At 37.0% G+C, this 23,024-nt stretch overlaps 3 protein-coding genes across 7 annotated transcripts; 1 reads left to right on the top strand and 2 right to left on the bottom strand.

The window, feature by feature from the left end:
* The first annotated feature begins 695 nt into the window (after positions 1-695).
* LOC120104573 (heparan-alpha-glucosaminide N-acetyltransferase-like) lies at positions 696-1,287 on the top strand. The gene is made up of 3 exons (XM_039115912.1): positions 696-848; positions 979-1,116; positions 1,198-1,287. Exons 1-3 carry the CDS (start codon positions 699-701, stop codon positions 1,285-1,287), a joined length of 378 nt encoding a protein of 125 aa, XP_038971840.1. The 5' UTR covers positions 696-698.
* A 955-nt stretch (positions 1,288-2,242) lies between these two features.
* Positions 2,243-7,460, bottom strand: LOC103702565 (serine carboxypeptidase II-3-like). The gene is made up of 8 exons (XM_008785054.3): positions 7,030-7,460; positions 6,817-6,924; positions 6,464-6,726; positions 6,121-6,378; positions 5,878-5,996; positions 3,970-4,062; positions 3,753-3,858; positions 2,243-2,541 (listed from the first exon to the last, which is right to left on the bottom strand). Exons 1-8 carry the CDS (start codon positions 7,400-7,402, stop codon positions 2,404-2,406), a joined length of 1,458 nt encoding a protein of 485 aa, XP_008783276.2. The 5' UTR covers positions 7,403-7,460; the 3' UTR covers positions 2,243-2,403.
* A 5,720-nt stretch (positions 7,461-13,180) lies between these two features.
* LOC103702564 (EEF1A lysine methyltransferase 4) lies at positions 13,181-22,754 on the bottom strand. 5 transcript variants are annotated; one of them, XM_026802814.2, is made up of 9 exons: positions 22,424-22,739; positions 20,193-20,241; positions 17,769-17,882; positions 17,613-17,681; positions 17,474-17,493; positions 17,335-17,387; positions 17,208-17,238; positions 17,030-17,111; positions 13,181-13,587 (listed from the first exon to the last, which is right to left on the bottom strand). In XM_026802814.2, the coding sequence occupies exons 1-9, from the start codon at positions 22,427-22,429 to the stop codon at positions 13,379-13,381; spliced, it is 633 nt and encodes a 210-aa protein (XP_026658615.2). In that variant the 5' UTR covers positions 22,430-22,739; the 3' UTR covers positions 13,181-13,378. The 5 variants fall into 5 exon arrangements, with proteins under 5 accessions (XP_026658615.2, XP_008783273.2, XP_008783272.2 ...); XM_008785051.4 differs by lacking the exon at positions 20,193-20,241 and having other exon boundaries at positions 17,769-17,873; positions 22,424-22,754; XM_008785050.4 differs by lacking the exon at positions 20,193-20,241 and having other exon boundaries at positions 22,424-22,753.
* Between the last annotated feature and the right edge of the window lie 270 nt (positions 22,755-23,024).

The raw sequence follows: 23,024 nt of genomic DNA, 5'->3' as shown, positions 1-23,024 counted from the left end.
CGTTCTTCATTGCTTTGACTACACAATGTACAAGAGAAGAAACGCCAGGGCAGAAGGTGACTATTTTTGAATTCTTTGTTTTCCCTTCATATTTTATTGTACATTTGTATCACCTTTTTTGCTTTTTGATCTATAATGTTTATGTTCAATTTATATTTATTAATTAATATAATATTGAACTGGTCCCAATATCATCTTTATTGCCTTGCATAAGAAAGATCATTTTCTGTAGGCAACTTTCATGCATAAATAAAACAACTAAGCCTTTAATATGCAAATCGTTAATAGGTGTTGTACCTATGATATATATGTGTGTGTGTGTGTCTCTCTGTCACTACAGGAAAAGTAATATTTCCCGACGCTTTTTTCCCGACGCTAGGGAAAAGCGTCGGGAAATGTTGGTCCCGCGCAAAATTCTGCCGACGCTTCTAAAAAGCGTCGGTATAGCTTTGCAATTGACGACGCTTTTAAGCGTTGTGGAAAATTGGGATCTACGACGACGCTTATAAGCGTCGTCGGAGGCCAAAACCATCTCTATACCTCAAAACTCCTCCCAATGCCCTAGCTCTTATATCATCTCCTCTCCTCTTCCCTTCGGCGCCGACGTTAATCCTTCTCTTCCCTCCCCCTTCTCTTGGATCTGAGCCACTCTCCTCTCCTCCTCCCTCCGGCGCCGACATCAATCCTTAAAACAAGAAATGGCCACCGGCCAAGATCTCCTCCGTCGATCCCACCCCGCCGCTGACGAGGACCCCGACCGCCTCCTCGCCGCCGCCGGCGAGGCCGAGAAGCCCCGCCGGGCGAAGCGCGTCGCCTCGCTCGACATTTTCCGAGGCCTCACCGTCGCGGTACTCCCTCTCCTTCACCCCTCCCGCTTCCCGAATTCGAAGATAATCCTACGAAAAAAATCGGACGGTATAGAATCCTTTCATTCCTTTCTGGTTGACGCACAGCCTTCTGATCTGGTATTTTCCGCAGATGATGATCTTGGTGGACGGAGCGGGGGGCGAGTGGCCGGTGATCGGACATGCACCGTGGAATGGCTGCAACCTCGCCGATTTCGTGATGCCCTTCTTTCTCTTCATCGTGGGGATGGCCATTCCCCTCTCTCTCAAGGTCTGGGGTTTCTTTTTCGAATCATTTCCATTGCCGCCGGTGTGGAGGTAATCTTAAAACTCTTTTCTGTTTTGGGTGCAGAGGATACCGAACCGACTTCTTGCTGTGAGGAGAGTGGTGGTCAGGACGCTCAAGCTGCTGTTTTGGGGCATCATCTTGCAAGGTGGGTGAAAGTTTGTCTTTGAATGGTTGTTATATTTCCGAAGAGTAGATCCGCCGCCTCCCCCTTCTTTATTTTTGTTGCAGGGGTGACAGGAGTAAGCGGATATGCAGGGGGGCCGGAGCGCCGGTGTCACGCCATCGGGGACAGGCGGTGGCCGGGAAGGGGCGGGCCGTGGCTCCAGGTGTTCAGATCTCCTCTCCTCTCCTTGTTTATTTATTTTTCTGTCTATTTTGAGAAACTTGACTCCAGGCAAAGGAGGAAAAGGAGGAGATCTGGGGCGTACTGGAGGAAAGAAAACCCGAAGCCCTCTTTCTGGTGTTTGGGTCTCTCGCCCCTCCGTGCATAGGCCAGGGGAGGCGAAGATGAAGAAGAGGAGGAGGAGTCCTCATTTTCGTCTTATTTTTGGGTGATTTCTTGGTTTCGATTGATCATAGGCCATGGATGAGAGAATCCTGCCAGGTACTTGCTTCCGGTATCTCCTTCTGGAGTTCACTCGTCTCCCCACCATTCCCCAGGTCCACCCAGTGAGAAAAATATTTTTTTAAAAAAAATATTGGCTAACGCCGACGCTTATAAGCGTCGGCTTTGATTATTTTAGCGACGCTTTTAAGCGTCGCTAAAATCTGTCGCTAAAAACTAACATATTACGACGCTTTCCAAAAGCGTCGGAAAAAATTTTTCCCACGCAAGTATCGTCGACGTTTTTGCGACGCTTCGATTAGCGTGGCCGGAACTTTAGCCGACGCTAATAAGCGTCGGTAAAGGTTCCAAAAAGCGCCGGGAAAAATGAATATTCCTGTAGTGTGTGTCTGTGTGTGTGTATATATATATGTATAGATATATATATATATATATATATATATATATATATATATATGTGTGTGTGTGTGTGTGTGTGTGTGTGTGTGTATAGATGTATGTGTATATATATATAGACACACACACACATATATATAAAGAGGGGGCAAGCAATTAGCTATATTCTAGCTATGCACCATAGATTTATTTTTGAAATGATAACAAGTACATGATTGAAAATGTTACTAATTAATGATGTAGTGGAACTAGACTTGTAAATAAGGTGCTTTCAAGTTTACAATATTTTACTATATACAAAACTAGCTTTAGGGAATATGCCCTTTGAGGAAAAATGTTACAAGTTGAAGTGCTTGTTGTGCTTGGTAACTTGGAACTTCATGTCCTGCTCCTCTAACAGTTGCAAATGTCAAATTACCATGATAACTCACACTATATCCACCAACCTGTTCACCAAACAAAAAGGTTAAATATAGTTGCATAAGATAAGTTTTTTATGCTAAATAATAAATGATCTCCAAATCTCAAATAAATTAAAGAAGGTAGATGTTTTGAATAGCTGCAAATGATCAGTTGATAAACTAGATATGATTTAAACTTCCACCTTGAGATGCCAGGAGGGGAAGATAAAGATGTCGTAGTCAATATGAATATAACATTACACAAGTTTCTTATAGTCTATTTGAATATCATTTTTTCATAACAAAATCTTGTATAGTGTAGAGAATAGGGTTAAATTGATGATGGATGCTTAACTAATAACTTCAATCTTTTGGTGGAACCTTAGTAAGTACTAAAATCTATGCCTGATGCTCAGTGGTCCTAATAATTATTTTATTTTTTTGTTACTCTACTTATTTTCGATGATTTATTCCAATGAGTTGGAAGGTAGTTTATGACGTGAAATTGGAAATTGGGCTAGTAATGAAGAAGCTAATGTAGAAATAGGTGACATTAAAGATAAAATTAATTTGAATTTGGCCAATAGGCTGCCATACTTTTTGATAGAATGGATGCAAGCTAATTGTAAGTTAAGTGGTTAAAGAACATAGACAACTATTACAAGTTCTTGATATATTGTATATAAAACAATAATCGACATATGAAGAATCACATGCAATGTAATGGAGCAAAGGTTAGAGTCGATTAGGGATAGAAGATACGTAGATTGTGTTGGTTGGAGTTTGCCCTCAAACTGACCCAACTTGCCTAAGTTACATATCTAGTATAATAAATTCAAATGATTATAATTACAGATCCTTTTTGTTGGGCTTTAAATGCTACTTTTCTCTTGTCCTTGTTAATTTTATTTTGAGAAAATAGATGAGAATGAAGAGGATGAATAAGTAATAATTGAAGAACAAGACGCTTGATATGAAAATGGAACTCAATTTTTTGGAAATGGTCATAATAATTTGTAAAGATAATTTCACATAGTTATGCATTTACTACTTTTATGACTTTGATATGTCGATTATTTTGCTGATTATAGAATTGCAGTTCTCAAATTAAAACTTTAAAAGGATGTTAAATTTTGTTAGAAAAATATATAATGAAAAGCTATGTTAGATGTGTCTTTAGAGCTTATACATGTGGTTTTGAAAAACAGGTTACGAAAAAATGCAGACTTCATACTAACAATAGGTGCGAGATTTACCTTGCTTCCGATATACCATGGATACCATTGTGTCTTCACTAGGAGCATTAGTTGATTGATAGAATATCTTGTTGAAGTAACAGGAACTCTTCCATCTATATCTCCACTGCATTTAGTTAGTTCAACTAATTACAAACTTATTCTCACCCCTTTACAAAAATCTTTGAAACATTAAGAGAGGCTAAGAATGTTGCTTAATAATAAATAATGAAATTACCTGTATATCCAAACTCGTATATTCCTATCTATGAGTTCTTTGATAAGTGGTAAGATTGTCGAGGGGCTATCTGACCATTGTTGGATCACTTGGCTGCACCACAATATTTTATGTTAAAAAATATTTAATAAAAATTAAATATAATTAAATTTCATCATGTTTACTTGCATATTGTTAAATTTACATTTATATTAGCATGTAGACTAACTTACTATGATGGAATACAAATTAACAAGTTTTTAACAAATATTAAGTGATATCTCTATGAAAAATCTAATTATCTCCCAAATGGAGTTCATGTTATAAGTTCATCCCTGTTAAGTTTGACTATAACCTTGTACTTAGAACACTGATTTAAAAGGCAATTTCATTTTGAATGATCCTCAAATAAAAAAAAGGGCAATTTTCATTTCTAATTATGCATCATTAATCAACTTGTGTTTTGACTTCTTACAAACTCGACTCGTATTTTCTTTTTACTAGAGTAAAAGGAAATTGCGATTAACATAACTCTTTTATTTCATGAGATTAGTGTAACTCTTCAAACGATATTAACGAGATAAATGGAAGGAATAAGAAAATAAGGACCGTAACAAGTGAAAATAATATATGCAGATAAGACACTTCACCACTCATATCGCTCATCTCTAGTACGACAATGGGAACTTTGATGTTGCTTCTCGATCCCCAAGCTCAACTCCTACAATCCAATCTTCACATGCATTTTCCTAGTACGTACTAGCTTAATGGACTTTCCTAAAATGGAAACACCAAGAGACTGTTTGTCAATAAGTTTTATTAAAATAGATTTACAAAATGAGTTTTAAAAATGACTGCTTAATTGTTCTGTATAAAACCTGCATATATATCATCAAATTTGACAAGTCCTAAGATGGCATGCTTTAGCTGTTCTCCACATCCCTTACGGTATGTGTTTAATGATATTATGTGTCTATGGCTTTTCTTTTCTACATCAAGGGAGAGCAAGCTTGAGAAAGGATCTCTAATGGACCCGTGCTTGGCTATAACCAAGCAACTGATTGGTTGCTCTCTCTACAAATATGAATAGCTTGAATGCAAGGAGCACCTTCTAGTTTGCCAAATATCCTAGCGTTGAGAAGGGGCCGAACTAAGTTGAGTGGCTAGAGGCTCGAGCTCGTCTCGATTCAAAATACTTGAGCTCGAAACTCGACTTGAGAACAATCAAGACTTAAAATCTAAGCTCGAATTTGAATAGATCAAAAAAACAAAAAAAACAAAAAACAATGCTCGAAATCAACTTGACTTAACTTCAATATTGTCATAGTCGAGCTTGAAACAATCCTTGGTCATAATTAAAAAATATGACTAAAAGTCATAAGTTAGCTTATATATATATATATATAGCTGAATAATTTGCTGCTCGAGCTTGACTTTGGACATGTATGAAACCGTGCCCATTTTCATAAGTATCTAGAAGCTAAACTGTGTTCCAGTCGTTGTTGCATGCCTCGTTGATCTATGGAGAAGCATCCAATACTTGGGAATGATTGCGTTGGCTGATTACAGTGGGCAATTACAGCCTCTAACCTAGGTCTCTGTCTATTGTCACAATGATCAAGAAAATTGCTAAACCAAGATGAAAGCATGCAAATAATCCTTGGAAAAGGTCAGGGTGAAGACCTGTATAACGGGGTGAAGGTCCACATGCTTGAGTGATAGGCCTACTGACAAGCGTAACCCTGATTTTTCAGGATTATTCATCTGCACTCATATTAATTTAGTGTCGCGACACTAGATATAGCATGTGCTGCTACTTATGATTAGATGATAATCTTAGAATACTATTAAATTAAGTTTCTTTAATTATTCTTGTCGATTAACATATTTGGACAAGATGTGGGAGCATATATATATATATATATATACCTGCAACCCGACCAGGTATAGTTGAGCTTGGTAACATTAGCATGAAGCTTTTGTTGTACTTCAGCACTGTTCAGATACACGTAAACGTAGTTTTCACTGCATGGATCAAAGTTCCTGATCTGCATCTCCCACAAAGTAAAATCCCTTCAGAAATCCTAATATTAAACTGAAGAAGAAGAAGAAAAAATAATAGGGAGTGTGAGATGAGATAAGGAGAAGCTGAATTAGTCCGGGTTAACGAACCGAGAGCCTCTTCGGGGTATTGGTGATACCGCCTGAGCAAAGAGGAGCATAGATGTTGTAGATATTAAGCGTTCTGGAGACCTCCCTGGCCACTGACATCGCATGTCCACACCGATATTCCTGGTTGGTGGTGTTGGGCGAGAAGTTGCAGTACTTGTGGATCGCATCAATGGTCTCATCTGAGATCAATGCATGCGTCCATAAGTAGTCGAACATCCCCCTACTGTCAGTTGCGTCGTTGATCACCGCGTTGCCAACCTTGCAAAAGCCAGTACCATCAGCATCAAAGATGACAATCTCTTACGATAAGAGACTATAAGAAGCTGGAGCTGTAGTTAGATACCATGATTCCTTTAAGGTTGATGACAGCATTTTTTTGTTGGAGAATAATCGTGGCAAGTTGGGGTACGAAGTGGCCTGCATAGCTCTCCCCAGCTATATAGAAATCTCTGCCTTTATACTCTGGGAATCTCTCCATCCAGTTCACCAGGAACACATAGTTGTCCTCGGCTGTTCTGCGGTCGCCTCCCTTGCTGTAGTCGGAGGTGGTGTTGGAGTAGGAGAAGCCTACACCAGCCGGGCTCTCCAAGAACAGCACATTAGCCACTGCAACACATGATCACCTACCAGTTTATATATCATTACACTACAAATGAACCTAAGAGAATTGGAGCATCTGCATGCATGTAATTTCACCTCTATTCCATGCAAATGGGTTTCTAAACAGTGTTTTGCCGTCGCTCATGACACGGAATGGTCCTAGCTCCTGCATCGCTCCATACCCAAGGGACGAGCAGCCCGGTCCTTAATTACAACATGAAAGAAATAATAGAGTCAGAGATTTGGATGATCATAATCCTTGATGTGAAATATAACTAATACAATTGGTCTACAGGTAATATATGTCACCTCCATTGAGCCAGAGAAGTAGAGGCTTGGAAGAAGAATCGCCAACAGCCTGAACGAAGTAGTAGAAGAGGGCTCTTCCAGCTTTTTGGTCGACGGTGACATAGCCAGCATACTCATCAAAGTCTACACCATCAGGCTGGCCGGGCAAATATTCGATCCTGTCGTTCTCTTTCAATCCTTGTTGAGAGTAGTTTCTTGATCGTAGATTGGAGATGCGAGGGGCGGCAAAAGAAGAAGAACTTCCAACTGCTTTTCTTTCCAATCTGAAAGCATCAAAGACGAGCTTGTTGAGGGCATCTCCCTGCCCAGTAGTAGCACTTGCTTCTATGCCTACTAGGAAGCATAGCAGCAAGCACAAAAACACTCTCCTCATTATTTCTCTTCTCTACTGCTCTCACTCTCTTTGGGTCTCCTGTATCTGTTCTCGTCTAGGGTGCAGGAACTTAGTGTGTTTATATAGTTGATCTTATGAACAGATTAAATTTGTCTTGAATATTGTACTACGAGGAGTAATGATGCAGCCTCTCTTTGTCGTTTCTAAAGCTTTTGGTAAAGTTTCATGGAGACCACGTTGCCATAGCCTGCAATCGTAAGAAAAGGTACTCTTGGTCAAGCGGTTGTAATGGCCTCTCTTTATTAAAAAAAACAACATTTGTTCTTAGTCAAGCGGTTGAAGTCGTTTTATTGAGAAAAAAGACAATATTGGTAAATGCCATTATACCTCAGCAAAATAAACGCCATCGTAGTTGTTCTGATAGAGCTTATGTGCTTGCAGATTACTGCCAATTTAAAGATGATCACCATTTTGTTCATTTGTAAAGGATGATATCATTGTTTACTGTGATATCCGGAGCTTTTTGCCTCTTCGAAAAGATGTTAGGACAAAAACCTTTTGCCTTTTTATGAAGATACAAGGAATTTGGCCATTTTGTAGCTCGCTCTCTGCTAAACTTTGTTTTTTGTTTGCTTGTTTGTTCGTTTGTTTGTTTCTAGAGGATAATGTCATTGTTTGTTGTGACACGAAACCTTTTTGCCTTTACGTGTCGGTGTACTGCTTTGAGCAATGGATCTTTTCCATTTGAGACAACTAGCTTGGCAAATTTAAAAGAAATAAGAAAAATCTTGTAACAAAACCATAGCAAGTCATCTCGCATTTCTTTTTTTTTTTCTCTTTTTTTTTAAGTATAATAGGGGGAACCCCGTTGCAATCTAGCAAGTAAGACCCCCACCATATTAGCAAATGCCCAATACAGCAGATCAGCAGGGAAATCAGCAATCCAGATAGGAACATCTTCAAGAAATATAGAAAGGTTGGCAAGCCACATTAGCAATTCATTAGTAAATGAAATGAGATAAGAGCAAAACTATAAATTTTGTATAAGTATACTTCTTTCAAACTTTGTTATATAAATCGGCATCACGCATATAGGATGCAAATTGGAAATATGGATGGTACGTTGTCATTAATTGACTAAAACGGGAGACATTGAGATTGAGGTTGTTCATTTCCTCTCGTTTGATCTTTTATTTGTCTTTTTATCTGCATGATATATATCTCTTTCCCTTTCTCTTTCCTTTTTTTCTATTTTTTCCTTTTTCTTTTTTCTTTTTTTAGTTCTCATCCCTGTCTGTTGTCAATGTGACCTTTATGAGAAAGTCACGGGGCATAGCAGGATGAACCAATGTGAATGAGTGTAAGGCTCATTTTTCTCTTAAATGTCTTCTTGAACTCTCCAGATGATGGTGCACCTTATTGAGTTGTTGTTCGTATATGAGACCTCATCAACCCACTAGCCTCTTCCTTTTTCACGTCATCTTATGGGATTTCTGAACGTGGAACTGATGATCGACAAAAGCTCAAAATATTTGCTTCATATGATAATAGTAAAGATATAAATCTAGCAAGAGTAAGCTAGAACTCAACCAGATGTATGAATGATTTAATTATTTTTTTCCTTTAATTAAAACCACTTGGAGGAGAGCAGGCATCTAGTTTTGCTTCTTCATGTGCACTCTCTTCAAGCATATCCTTTTTCCCCTTTTAAGACAGCTTCTCCTTGATTTGTTGAACTACTTGGTTTGTAATGGCATATTAATCGCAATTCAATTGAATGGGCATAACATCAGATTGTTGTTTGAATTATACATAGTGGTTGATTAGGTTGCCAGAAAATATGATCCAACATGGAAGGTCACCATTTGCTAATAAAGTTGTGAGAGTGTATTTTGGCTTTCTTCGTTAATTATAGGATCTCATATATTTGGAGGGAGCGAAATAGAGCTGCTGATTTGATTGCAAAAGCTATACTGCTTTTTCCTCTTAACGCAACCAAGTCCATTTTTTTTATTTTTTATTTATTTATATATTTATTTATTTGGAAAGGGAGGGGAGCCCACCCTGGTTTTATTGAAGTATAAGGGAAGTATTAACAATAAATATACACAAGTTACTGTTGCAGCATCATTATCGACTTTTTTCTGGAGTTTCTTATGTATTATTAAGAATGTATACGGAAGCCTGATTTTGATGCATTATATTTTATAAATAAGGAATCTATTTACTTTTAAAAAATAAAAAAGAGATAAGCTTTTTCCTTTTTCATTTTGAACATGTTTGCTGTCAATGCTATACAGTAGGGGAATACCAAATATCTAAACTAGCATTCTATTATTTTTCCTGCCTTTCAACTACTATTCATGTTAATTTGACCTCCTCAATCTTGTATTCCCATCCTTGCAATTATATTGACAAATAGGGAATAATGGACGTCATAGCTAAAGGTAAGTTGGAAATAATTTGGATGAAATTTTGAGAAAATAGAATCTTTGAGACAAGCGCAGTAGCCAAAAAAATAAGAAAAAGCAAGAAACATCATGTTCAATAAACAAAATTATTCAAAAATTATAAATTATTCTAAACGTTTGCCAAAAATTTTAGAAACATATGATTGTTTTGTTCTATTGTTATAGAATCAAAAATAAAATTTTCCATGAGTAAAGAACTTTTTAAATTATTTAAAGAATCTCATTATTAGGTCTAGAATATTGAGCTCCAAGCTACATGCACAGCATGGGGGATTAAACTTAAGATTATTTTCAGGATGGAGGTGTCAACCACTAAGTTAAACCTAGCGGTACACATATTATGTAGTACTATATTTCACATGGCATGCAGGGGAAAAATCCTTCGTTCCATATCATATCTTATAGAAAAATAGTCACCCATGGGAATCTGATGGAGCCAAGGGAATTTTTCTCTTGAATTTCAATAAAGCAAGAGGACATACCAAAGAACCGAAAGAGGTCCTTTATATAGACAGATGTAGAAGAAGAAAAGACGGCAATTAAGGAGAGGTTGAGGGAAGAGAAAGCAAGGAGGAGAGGGATAGACGGGGATGTGGGTATTAGTTTTTTTTTTTTTTTTTTTTGTAATCTCCTCGAGGACATTGATTAGAGAATGACATAAGTTACTTATTAAATTAGAAGTGGTGTACGAAAAAAGAGATTGAGAATTTAAAAGAAAGAACCCATTACAACTAAAATTTGAAATGATGGCAGTTTCAAAATAATAAAGTTAAAATGCAATTCATAATCGAAATATTATATTTGCGAGTTTAATGAATTAATTAATATAAAATTAAGTGGTTAATAAGCAAAGGGATAACTTCGATAACTCCAAGAGGATGACCAAAATCTAAGGATGACTGTAGCCTAGATTATTTGTCTTTTAGGAGTACCATAGATTATATTAGTTCTCTCATTAAAGTATGAATATCCGACAATTCATGTCCCATTTAGCCCACTTTTTATTATCAGTGGTGCCCTAATACAATCATATTTTAATCCATGAGATGAATCTTTTTTTCCAAAATTTTGTGAGCATTTAATTTCATTTTTCTTAGCATGAAATATTTGTGATACGCGATTGAAAAATTACAACTCATGGGATATTGCTAAAATCTCAATCTATCAATTTAAATAATCTAAGAATTAAGATTCCATTCTTTGTTCCCCTACTGATCTCATATAGAATTGAATTTGGAAAGCAATTGAATGTTTTTTCCTCTTCCCCCTCTTGCTCAATTCTAACTAGTGAGCTATACCAATCCTCGATGTCATTATTTTTTGATATGAGATAAAGTCGAGATATTCATTATACCAATGCTTGCAAAGATAGTTACAAAATATTCCTAAAAGTTTCATAAATTCATCCTTCAAGTATACTTACAAAATAATATGATGATTGCAAAGATAGTCGGGTTATAAAACTTCTCTCAAGGTAGAGACATTTGCCCACCTTACTTTTCTATTTTCTAAAAAAAAATAGAAACAGAAAATCTGAATTCATTTTTCTTTTTTTGCAGATTCTTTACAATAAAAATATGTTTGGTTCCCCTCTCTTTCTCTTTCTTTTTTAAATAACAAAAGTAAAAGGCCATGGTGAAAGTCGAAAGCATGGAACCAAACAAGCATTGAGAGGGTGGAGAGTGGAGGAGAACAGATCAATTGGGGACAACGCAATAGGAGCTGCTCAAATAGGAGCGTGCTTGATCAAACCAGTGGATGTCAGAGACAAATGGACACCACCACTCCTAAAAGAATGAATGAAAGGACCGACTACGACATAAGATGGACATCGAATATGAATGAACATACACCAAAAATAAAAAAATGGATGGACGAAGGCAGAACATGAACATCAGAAATGAACAAACAGATGGACGAAAGAGGTAGCGAGGGACTGAGAACAGCAGCTAGGCGGCGGAGGAAGTCACCAGAGACACGAATGGCGGTAAGGAGGAGGGCGGCAAAGTCCTTCAAGGAGGCTTGAAGAACAGTGCCAAGGTTGAAAAGTTGGGCGGAGGAGATGATTTAAAAAAAATAAAAATAAAAATTTTTACTTTCATTTTTTTTTAGAAATAATAATTTTTTAAAAGAATAAGAAATAAAAACAAAATAACCAACACGTTTTGTGTATCAGATTCCATATTTCTAACTTTTGTTTTAAAAAAAAGACACAGCAAAAGAAAACAATACCAAACAGGGCCTAGACATATTTTTCTTCTCTCTTTTAGTCGTTTCGAAATAATTTAGTTATTGGAAAGTTTGGCTGCCAAACGACACAGGAATACAGTTACACATGAATCCAATACAATATCACTGTTACAAGGAAATAGTCCGATCCAACAATCTTATTACTCCATTTGGGACAATTTGTTTGCCCCTAAATATAATATTTTTCATAGATCACATAAAAACTTGTGTCAATCCTAGGCTACGCAGGCCCCTTTACAAATAGAGGGACCTACCCCTCAATCCACTCTCACCCACTTTCTTCCTCCTCCTTCACTCATTTATCTTTTGGGTGCTAAAGAAACCCAAAAGATTTATTGCAAGCAACAAAATTCGAGCAAGCATATTCCAGCAGTTGGATTTAGATTTAAATCTTGAAACTGGCTAACATGGACAGGATTCAAGTCGAGGCAGCCTGAATCATCCAGAATCAGTTTTCCAATTATATTTGACCCAAATCCACTATTTTCCACGACTTCGCCGGCATGATGGTTAACAGTTCTTAGAAAGGGAATAATAGAATCACATATCCATTCCACAATGCAAATGCGATACAGTTATGTTCGCAACATTCACAAGCAAGCAGCAATCTGAAGTGTCTTGCATCACTGCCAAAGTTCCAAAAGCCTGAGAGTAATCTGAAAGGTGGCAAAAACTGAAAAAATATAGTGTATCTGAATGCCCTATATTCCTAAATCGATCTTTAGTAGTGCAATAGAACTCAGAAAATGCCTAAGTCGTGAAGTTGAAATTTACTATTTTAATTACAAAATTCCAGTTTATGTCTCTCCTTTTCATCTTATATTTTTTCAATTTTGAACTTTTTTTTTTCTAACACCTGTAAACCTTAACACCCAATATTCAAAAAGTTTTAAGTGTCGGAAAAGCAAAAAGATCATGATCATGTTAATCCTCAAAATGCAGCTATAGTATGTGTGAACTAAGAACTCTTAGTAGCTAACTTCTTTTAAAAGGATAAACCCTTCGAAGCCGGTTTCTATAACATCGTTAAGCCTTTGTGATATAATTTTTGTTTAAGAGGCATTTTTGCAGAACAAAGACAAACTGAAGATTAAACATAACAATAACACAACATTAAAAAGGCTGATATCATTCTCAACGATATCACTGTTCCAGCATCACTAATGAATTTAATTACGAGTATGAAGCACATACCTTCTAAAGTGACATTCTAATATCTCATTGGTACATTGTGGATTGGGCCACTATAATTTAGAATGACAGAATGTATGAACGTTTAAATGGTACCCTCTATTCATTGTGCAATAGTTGCTCCCACTTGATTGGGAATCTGGGGAGCACCTCCGAATGATCCATGCATCTTCTTGCAAACATAAATGTAGTGGGAGTCTGGATCTTCGAGAACAAAACCTGCTGGAAGCAGACCCCTCTCTGTAAGTGGAACAGGCTCCATGATAGACTTTGCTGAACTGCAGCCTACACGGCTTTCAAATCCAGGTCTGGCTGGAAAAGAGTAAGAACACTCGTCATTGACACTCACAATTTGTGAAGCACAAAATTTAATGAAGAAAACTGAAAAATGTCATTCTTGGCTGTTTTTGTGCTGAGAAAAAAGATGAGTCAACTAAACAGGTGCCGACATCAATTTGGATAATTATTAGTTGTCTCTTCTATAAAAACACTACAGAATAGCATATATATACAAAGAAACCACATGTTCTAAACCTATCTGCAGTAATAATATGACAATGTTGGCGAAAAGCAAAACATAAAAAATATCGATCACACATGATATGCTTTGAAAGTTTTTGAAGTGACGAGGCTCAAATTTCATTAACTTTAAAAGTGAAGAGATTACAGTGAAAACTGCGGACATATCAGCGGCAGTAGTGGTCAAATCTCTGAAACATGGCATCTACCACAGTGTACTGGAAAGCGAAACTTAAATCCGACAATTAGGGACAGAAACATTAACTGCATAGGTTAGGCTTCACAATAATGCAAAGAAACATGCTACCATAGATGTCTCGGGTTTAGGTGAAACTGGATACTAAGCATAGCCCTAAACAACCAAAACCAAAGATTTTCATTTTCTATACCTTTTATGGCTGTCATCTTTCACTCTGTGACACTATCCATTGATGTAAGCATATCAGTGAAATGGTGTCCCAGAATTTCATTGGTATATAACCCAGATTCTAAGACATGTATATACCAATAACAAAAGGTTGCAGTTTTGTATTAGAAATGCCGCTCGCAGGACAACATCAAGCAAAAGAAAATCACTTTGGGGACTGTCAACGTAAAACCTCAAATTTGTTGCATCCTATTTATGGATTACTTGCAATAGTTGAGCTAAATACACATTACAATTTAGCTGTGTGAGTTAGAAGCATTATTTCTGTGGAGTTATCTTAGGAATACGTGGGAAATGTGGACCCAAAAAAAAAAAAATGTTAGATGGCCCCTAAGTATGATTCAGAATAGCTCAGGGACTTGGCTGTAATCATTCAGCATTAGAACAAAAACGACAGAGAAGTTTGTCGAGTATAATGAGATTACACAACGATGGACAATCCTTCAACACTTAAAATAGATGGCACTAGAAAAATGTGGTGGCAAATTAGATCATTTTAAAAGAATTAAAAGTCGTATGACTAAAGTAGCCAACTTGCATACAAAAAAGTAATTGTTAAAATTAAGGTGCCTTGGTTAACAGATTTATTTAACGAACTACGGAAACAAATGACAATCCTAGATGAATTGACATAAAGCATATTGATAAAGAAAGCGAATACTCTTAGTCACACAAATTACTGTGGGACCATATTTCTGAACTACAATGAGGCTACAGAAGTCACAAGCAGGATAAAGACTATGACAAGTAATAAGGATTTCAAAGGAATAATCTGAACCCATGACATCAAATTTAACTGTATAAGATGATTTTCTAACTCTAAAATTAAGTGAAAAATTCAAACATTTAGAACTAACCACAGCGCAAATTCTAGAATGGATTACAGAAAGAGATTATATAGTGGAAGGACACTTCGTAAAAAGTAGATCAAGTGGGTATATTGACAATACTAAAGACAAAATTGAGGCCACGACAATGTACTTTGTAGAGATCAAAGACTTTCCAATGACAATTGTCCTTGACCAAAGTTACCATTTACATGTTTAGAGCTACCACTTTACCATGTTATAATAAGAGGATGCTACTATTGTAGTTGCTAATATCATCAGGGGTTGGTACCAAGGACCTGGGTTGTAGTCCCACCATCATCCGGATTTCGAGTGAGATTTCTCCTATCCTCGTTCTAAAAAACAAAAGGATGCACTAACTCTAGTATATATTATTTGCAAATGACACTGCATTAGTTGCTGAAAGCAAGGAAGGTCTAAATGCATGGAATGTGTGAGAATGTTGGAAACAATAATGATTAAAATAACAAGTTACAGCAAATTAACAATGGAGCACATGTCCCAATGCAAGCCATTTCTCTGCCTTCAATCTATTTTCAGAAGACTAAAAGAAAGATTTGACTGTCTGCTATAAGACTGAAGCGAACTCAACAAAGAGACATGCCTATAAAATCTAATATGGCAATAACTCAGCATTTATGCTAGAAGAAAGTTTAATAAGATGACCCTAAAGGACCGGCTATAGCATATTTAAATGTTAGTAATGATGGTTAAAAAATGAATTAGACTCCATATAACCACAAATCAATAGAAGACCTGAATTTTTTTCCTGTCAGTGTTTCTTGCAACATAATAAACGAATGCTTTGTCTATATTTAGTAGTTATTTATGTTGTGATTGTATTTCTGTGATAACTAATGGAAAAATGATAATTGGTCTATATTGGGGACAACCTAGTAGTAACACAATTATAGTAATGGAACAAACAAAAATTTAATAAATTTGATAGATGGGTATCATGCACTTAGTTATGAAGCATACATAGTCAAGCCTGTCACACAAACAACCGTTGCAGCATCATCTCAAGGCACCTTCCAACCTTCCAATTCTAATATTGCATTCCTTGCATTCATAATAAAATCCACTCTTGAATCTAACAGTTCAACAATTATGCAACTATTATACTTGCAATACCCAACAAACAACAAATATTTTAGCCTACAATGGTAAAATTTTGAACCAAAGCTGTCGCAAATCTTGATGAGATCTATAATAATAGTAACAGTTTTTTGATTCTGTATTATAGTTTCATCCATGCAACATATGCATCAAGGTAAATATCTTGATAAAGCAATAACAAAATTTACCAAAAAAATACAGCAATAACAAAAATATTAGAAGAGAGATTAGTGCATAAACACCAAAAAGATGGAGTCCTTCCTATCGCAATTCGTAGTATAGAAATATTTTAAATAGAATATAACAAGTGTTGAATAGCAAAAGAACCAAAAAGATGGAATCCACCCTGTAATAGTGGCACCTGATAACCACCACACTATTATATTATATTCTTTCTCTGAAATGTTATGACATGCAACGTGACTAAAGAAGATGAAGACAACGAAGAAAATTGAGTGTTAAACAGCAGGAAAACATGTAAACCAAATTCCAACTTGGAATCTGGTCCAAAAATTTTAAATGTAGATCACCAGTAAAGCATGTTTCATTCAGATTCAGCTTGAGGATTAGTTTTAAAAATGGAACATCACTATATGTTTAATGAAAGGAGTGATCATGATCTGAATGTCAAGAAAAGGTTTGTGAAAAAGCAAGTAAAGATATCAGCACAATACTTTGACAACATTCTTCATACAATGGCTTTCTTAAGAACAATTCGTAACGGGAGAAAACAAAAAACATAATACTAAAACGAGATATAAGTAAAAGCACCACATCTTTGCCATTAAATCATAAACACAAATCAGAATCAGGGAGGGTGAGAGCAGATTTCTACACTCACGTATGATGTATAGTACAATTTTCCAATTACATCCAGCTTGGTTCAAATGGGGAATGCGTACTGATGGATCACCATATGTTATCTGCCGTGAAGAATGAATCACATTTTTCTGAACTTTTGGAATATCAAATATATCCAACAGTATAAATAGCAAGAGTGATATGTACTCAGGATATACCAACATATAGATCCCTCCAGGTCTAAGAAGCCTACATATCAAAAAATATCAATTGTTAAAAAGTTTAAAAATTGTACTGATTAAGTAACTTAATTCAATAAAATTTTCAGTGCTGTAGTATCTAAACCTGTTCACTTCTTCTAGCATTTGAGAGACACTGAGTGGAGCATCGGTGCCACACTAGCACTCAAAAGCAATGCTAGATGATTAGAACATGCTTATTAACAAAGCTGGTTGTAACAACACACAAAAAATATAGAACTTACCATCAGAGAATCCAGAGTTCCTAGACAAAAGTCACCATGACAATGCATGATTTGAGCAATAAAAATTGAAAGGTGGCATATATTAGCATGAAATTTTCAAAAAATGCAAAACAATAAAAAAGGGGGCAGAAATAAGTACCTTTATCAATGACACAATCAAATGATTCATCCTGAAAGAAGTTCATATCCCTTACATCCATTTGCATGTCTATCAATACATAAGGATACCAAAATTGCAGGTTCTTTTTGGTTTCCTAATACCATCAATTTGACAATGAACTGCTAAGTAGGATACACTTCAGCTGCGGAACATGCGCATATTTTTTTCTCATCATCTCTACTACAACAGAAGAAATGTCAATGTTCATTATGTCTACATATCCATCCTTCACCATGTCCTCTGACATAACTATTGAGCAGATTATCACAACTAAATAAATATACTGTAAGCAAAATAGAAAGTTCAGTAAAATTTCAAAATATTAACAAACCCTGAGAATCATCCTAGTTGTATTTGATAGCATGTTAGGCAGGAAGACTTTTAATAGAATACAGAACTTGCTATGACAATGTTTAAAATTGATAATGTTGCATTGTGAAGTGCAACATTAAACATATCAATGTTCATAAATTTAACCAGGATATCATGCAAATACAATCCAAGAAAAATAGATATCGTTCCATGCTTTAAAAACCATCAAGTAATTAATGATTCTTTGGGACATTTGCTTTAAGTAGGTGCACTGATAACAGCCCAACTGGAAAATAATGAATGTGAAAGCATGGCTTCATTCATGGTTTTATGCGATCTTAGCTCAGACAAAGATATCTTGAATATCAAGTAGTCACCAATCAACAAATGTGCATGCCCACATACATATAGGCACACAAAATATCAATCCCATATTTCCTTATTGATGTAACTGATGTGCAAACACACATGCACACAAGCACAGAACACGCGAACACATGTGCGCACACACCCACACACAACACACACATGTGCACAAACACAAGCACACACGCAAATGCGCACACAAAAAATGTAAGTCCTATGATGGTTTTAAAGACCAAAATGAGATGGTACCCCTAGTATCGTACCTTTCTAGCCAAATAAGTACCGTGATGGCCCCCAGGTTATCGAAATTGATAAAAACAAGATGTCCCTACCAAAATTGGTTGACATCACTCGGTAACTACCAAGATTGCTTTGGCTAGTAAAATGCACGAACACGCATCCAAGTCAAAATGGGTCAGTACCGACCAGTACGGAAACTAACTCAATCAATATGAAGGCCATCCAAAATGGGATGACAATTAAAAAAAATATGGGGGGCGGGGAGCATAGAACCATGCAGGTTGTTCTTTCTCCTTTTTTGAGGATATCTCATGAGACGTTGTGAGGATCTGCATGGGCATACTTTTAATCCCACATCAATTATGTGATAGAAAGATCTTGAGTAGTTATACAGGGTCAAAGAACTCAAATAACAACTTCTAGCTAGCCTTTTCAGATGAAATCCTAGATCATTACAAATAATATTAAAACCAATGGGGCCTCTGGCTCATGTAGACTAGGTGACACTACAGCACAGCCTATTTGGACTTGACCATAGGCCGATCATGGTGTTTCTAGTTGGATTTGATTGGATCTGGATCTTTAACCTAGTGAGGATGCTGGAACTTAGGGAAGTATGTGAGGACCTGTGCAAGCTATGTCATTAGTACTACATCGATTATGCACCAAAAAAATCTTGGGTACTTACACAAAGCTAAAAAACTCAAACAACATCTTCGGACTAGACTTCTTGATAAGAACCTGGATCCACGGAATGTTGTATCACCCCGAATTTCTCCAGTTTGGGGCATACCAAGCCATACCGAAGACAGACCAGCATGATTCTACCCCTTGGTTCGAGAAATATGGTGAAACAGGAACAAGGAAGAAGGATAGAGAGGAAAAGAGAGGGAGAGAGAGAGAGGAAGGGAGACGGAAAGGGAGGAACGAAGGAATGAAGGGAGAGGGAAAGGGAGGGAGAGAGGGCTTTTGTGCCTCCTATTTCAAAACAAAATAGGGCCTTCGACCCTTCTTTTTGAATTTTTTAAGTGAAGTCGGCACCAAAAAATTCACTTAAAAAATAGTGCCAACTTCACTTTAAAAAATTCAAAAAAAGAGGTCGAAGCCCCTATTTCTTTTCGAAACAAGGGCTCTGCCCCTGTTATCATGCAACCAAGAGAGAGAGGACTTTTCAAAAGCCCTCTCTCTTCCTCTCTCGGCCTCTCTATCCCCCTCCCTCTCTCGGCCTCTCTCTCCCTCCCTCTCTCACTCTCTCTTTTCCTCTCTTTCCTTCCCCCTCCCTTATAGGCTCTAATTGTGCCGGAACAAGTCTAGAACATAATGGTACAATGCCTTATAGGTTGTCCGACTATGGATCCAAGTATCAGCACAGCATACCTTACCTAGATTGTTACAAAAGCCCTATTTCTCTTTTGAGTCAATAGCCAAAGAGTCTGAGAAAGAGAGTGAGAAAGAGAGGGAGGGAGGGACGGAGACAGAGAAAGTGAGGGTGGATGGAAGATAAGGGAAGTGGAGGGTGAGGCATGGAGCCCTTTCCAGCAGCATGCATGCCAAAGCATCCCTAATTTGAAGAGCCTCTTCCCATCCCTTTCTTTTGATGGTTAACAAGTGACAAGACGTGGAAAAATTAGAAGGCCATACCGTTTTTTTGTTTGGCATGAATTTCCAATATACTGCAGAGTGGACAGCCCTACAACATAGTGATTTTTTTTTTGATATATATTTTATTTTTATGAATTACTATTATAATTGGATTACAATATGAATAAAAAAATAAAATATATGGAATTTAGGGATAGAAAAATTGTAGTATGTGCCTATATTGTGCACATGAGCCAGATACCCTGGTATCACACATCAATGAAATACATCAAAAACACTAAAATACAAAATAAAAAGGGAGAAATAGCCTTATTAGATATAATAACACCAAAAAAGCTGAAAAAACAAACCTGATATTGTACCAAGATGCAAACCTATATTGTGTATCGGCATGGGCTGATTTGATTTTGTACCAATCCAATAGAAAACCAAGTACCAATTTTTAAAACCTTGGTTCTATATTTCTTTATTGATTAAACTAAAATGCATGCACACATGTACGCAAACAATATCAGTCCTATATTTTTATATCGACAAAATTTATATGTACACACACAGAATCAACCCTATATTTCTTTGATGTAACTGATATGCATGCACGTATGCATGTAAGCACGGACACAAACATGCACTAACACACACAACACATGCATGCGTGCATTCATAAACATGCACGCACGCACAAACAATGTCAATCTTCTATTTCTTTATTGATGTAACTGAGATGTCAAAAGAAATCGACTAACACAATATAAATATATTGATTGAGAAATTTCAATATCCTTTGACTAGTTTAGTTCTTGCTTTTCTAACAAGTGACAAACAAGATATTAAAATCAGTAATTAAACAATGCTCAATTTTCTTTATACTATATTGGCCACTATTTGATTTATCACTCATCATGGCTTGCATATCCTGATATCTCAATTATTTAAGGGTCACTAAGCCTTCCATCTCGATCAGATAATAAGATCTGAATTCTTTTCAGTATCAGCTGCACATAAGATTGTAAGATCTCAAAGTTACCATTTTTCTAAAGTGTGATTGCGGATGTTGTCAAAATCATCACTAACCTGAAGGTACCTCTAAAGTATAGTTGAAGTGGTACAAGAAAAGGTTAAGCTTTTTTCTTTTCCTTCCCTACAAGCTCACATGTGTATATAAGTCAAAGCTATGTGGGATCCGGATTGAAACTTATAGATTAAACAAATCCTTTCAAAAGAAAATTGTCCGGGCAATTTAGAAACACAGTTTGTAGTCATAAGGTATATTATGAGTTTTAATAATGTTATAATATCCAAGATAATAGCAAGTAATTAGTCATGTTTTGCACTAAAAATCTGTAATTGCATTCCTTATGTGTATTTTACTTAGAATTTGAGTTCATTTTTTTATGATTTATTATCTCTTACATCGCTATTGAGGTTAGGAAGAAAAGTTGCAAAAGGCTAGGTAGCATGCACTAGGGAGAAGGAATGAGCTGAAGACTTGGAAGGACAAGCACATGGTAGGACCTGTGGGACCATAACAGAAGATTCTGCTATAGCACTTGCCCAAAGAAAGCAAGGCCAAGCAATTAAAGGCCACAGAGGCAGAGCAAATATTGCAAGCACAGGGTAGGGGTTGTTCTTTATTTTTCCCTTAAGAAGATTCTAGTCACTAATATTGCAAGCAGCCAAAGCAAAGCCCATATAATCCCCCCACTAAATCAAGCTCCAAAGAAGCCACCCATATGCAGGTAGAATCTCAATGAGTGTTCCATTGTAAAATAATCAATTTCCCTCTTTTTTTTCTTTTCCATGGATAGCAACAACAACTCCATCTTTTCCAAATGTTTATGGAACGAACATATCCTCTAGCAATCAAACTGTAAAATTAGTACTCAGTTTTTCAAAAATTCTAGGGTTAACATTCCGCATAAGATCAGCAATAAGCACAATACCTTGCAAGAAGCTTCCTTGCATCCAACAAGAGGGGGGGAAATCAAATAGCAACGACAACAAACATGTTACGGAAAATAAGGTGCCAGAAATCAAACACACCTCACCATCTACCATGTCTCCCCTAAAAAAACCAAAAAAAAAAGAAGTATGCAGCCGATTTCACCCATGCTCATACCCTATTCTTTATCAAGCTAACGTCATCATTCCTTATCAGTATCCAACAATTACATTATTAACATACACATAGCAGCAGCAGCAGCCAGCAAACATTTCAATTTATCGAATTTAGGGATGGATTTTGATGGCAAGAAGAAGAAGCATGGTACCGGCATTGCCGCAGCCGACCATGAGGACGCGGGACGAGGTGGGGACGAATTTGCGGACGAAGGGGCGGAGGGCGGAGTATCGCTGGTACCAATCGAAGGACGCGCCCCCTTCCTCCACGTAGCGAGCGTCCCAATACAGCGCGTCCCCGTAGTTGTACGTGTTGCACAGCGACACGTCCCGGTACATCCTATTCTCCTCCTCCTCCTATCCTCGCCCTACGCCTCGCCGCCGCCTTCCTTCCCAGGACCCAAGGCAAGGAGGGATAAGTATAATCTACTCTATTCCACCTTTATTCTGACTTTATTAGCCTTCCTTCCCAAAACAAGGCAAGGAGGGATAAGTATAAAACTTGCGTCCAAGTCCAGGGCCACCAGCCGCCACGCCCCGTCGCCATCGGCGGTCTTCTTTTATTACTTTACGCTTTCGCCACGGAATTTCGCCCTCCAACCCGGGTTGAATTGGGCCGGTCGTTCGGCCGCACAGGGGAACAATTTGGGGCACTTGGCGAAATGCTCTTGATCCAACGACCAGGATGGATAAAATATTTGAGGGCCCATAGAAGAGAATAAAATATTTGAGGGCGTTCTATTAACCAAAAAA

This window comes from Phoenix dactylifera, unplaced genomic scaffold (genome assembly GCF_009389715.1).
Source record: "Phoenix dactylifera cultivar Barhee BC4 unplaced genomic scaffold, palm_55x_up_171113_PBpolish2nd_filt_p 000026F, whole genome shotgun sequence".
NCBI lineage: Eukaryota > Viridiplantae > Streptophyta > Magnoliopsida > Arecales > Arecaceae > Phoenix > Phoenix dactylifera.
Note: the sequence above shows the minus strand (reverse complement) of the source record. Positions and strands in the feature narration are given on the sequence as shown.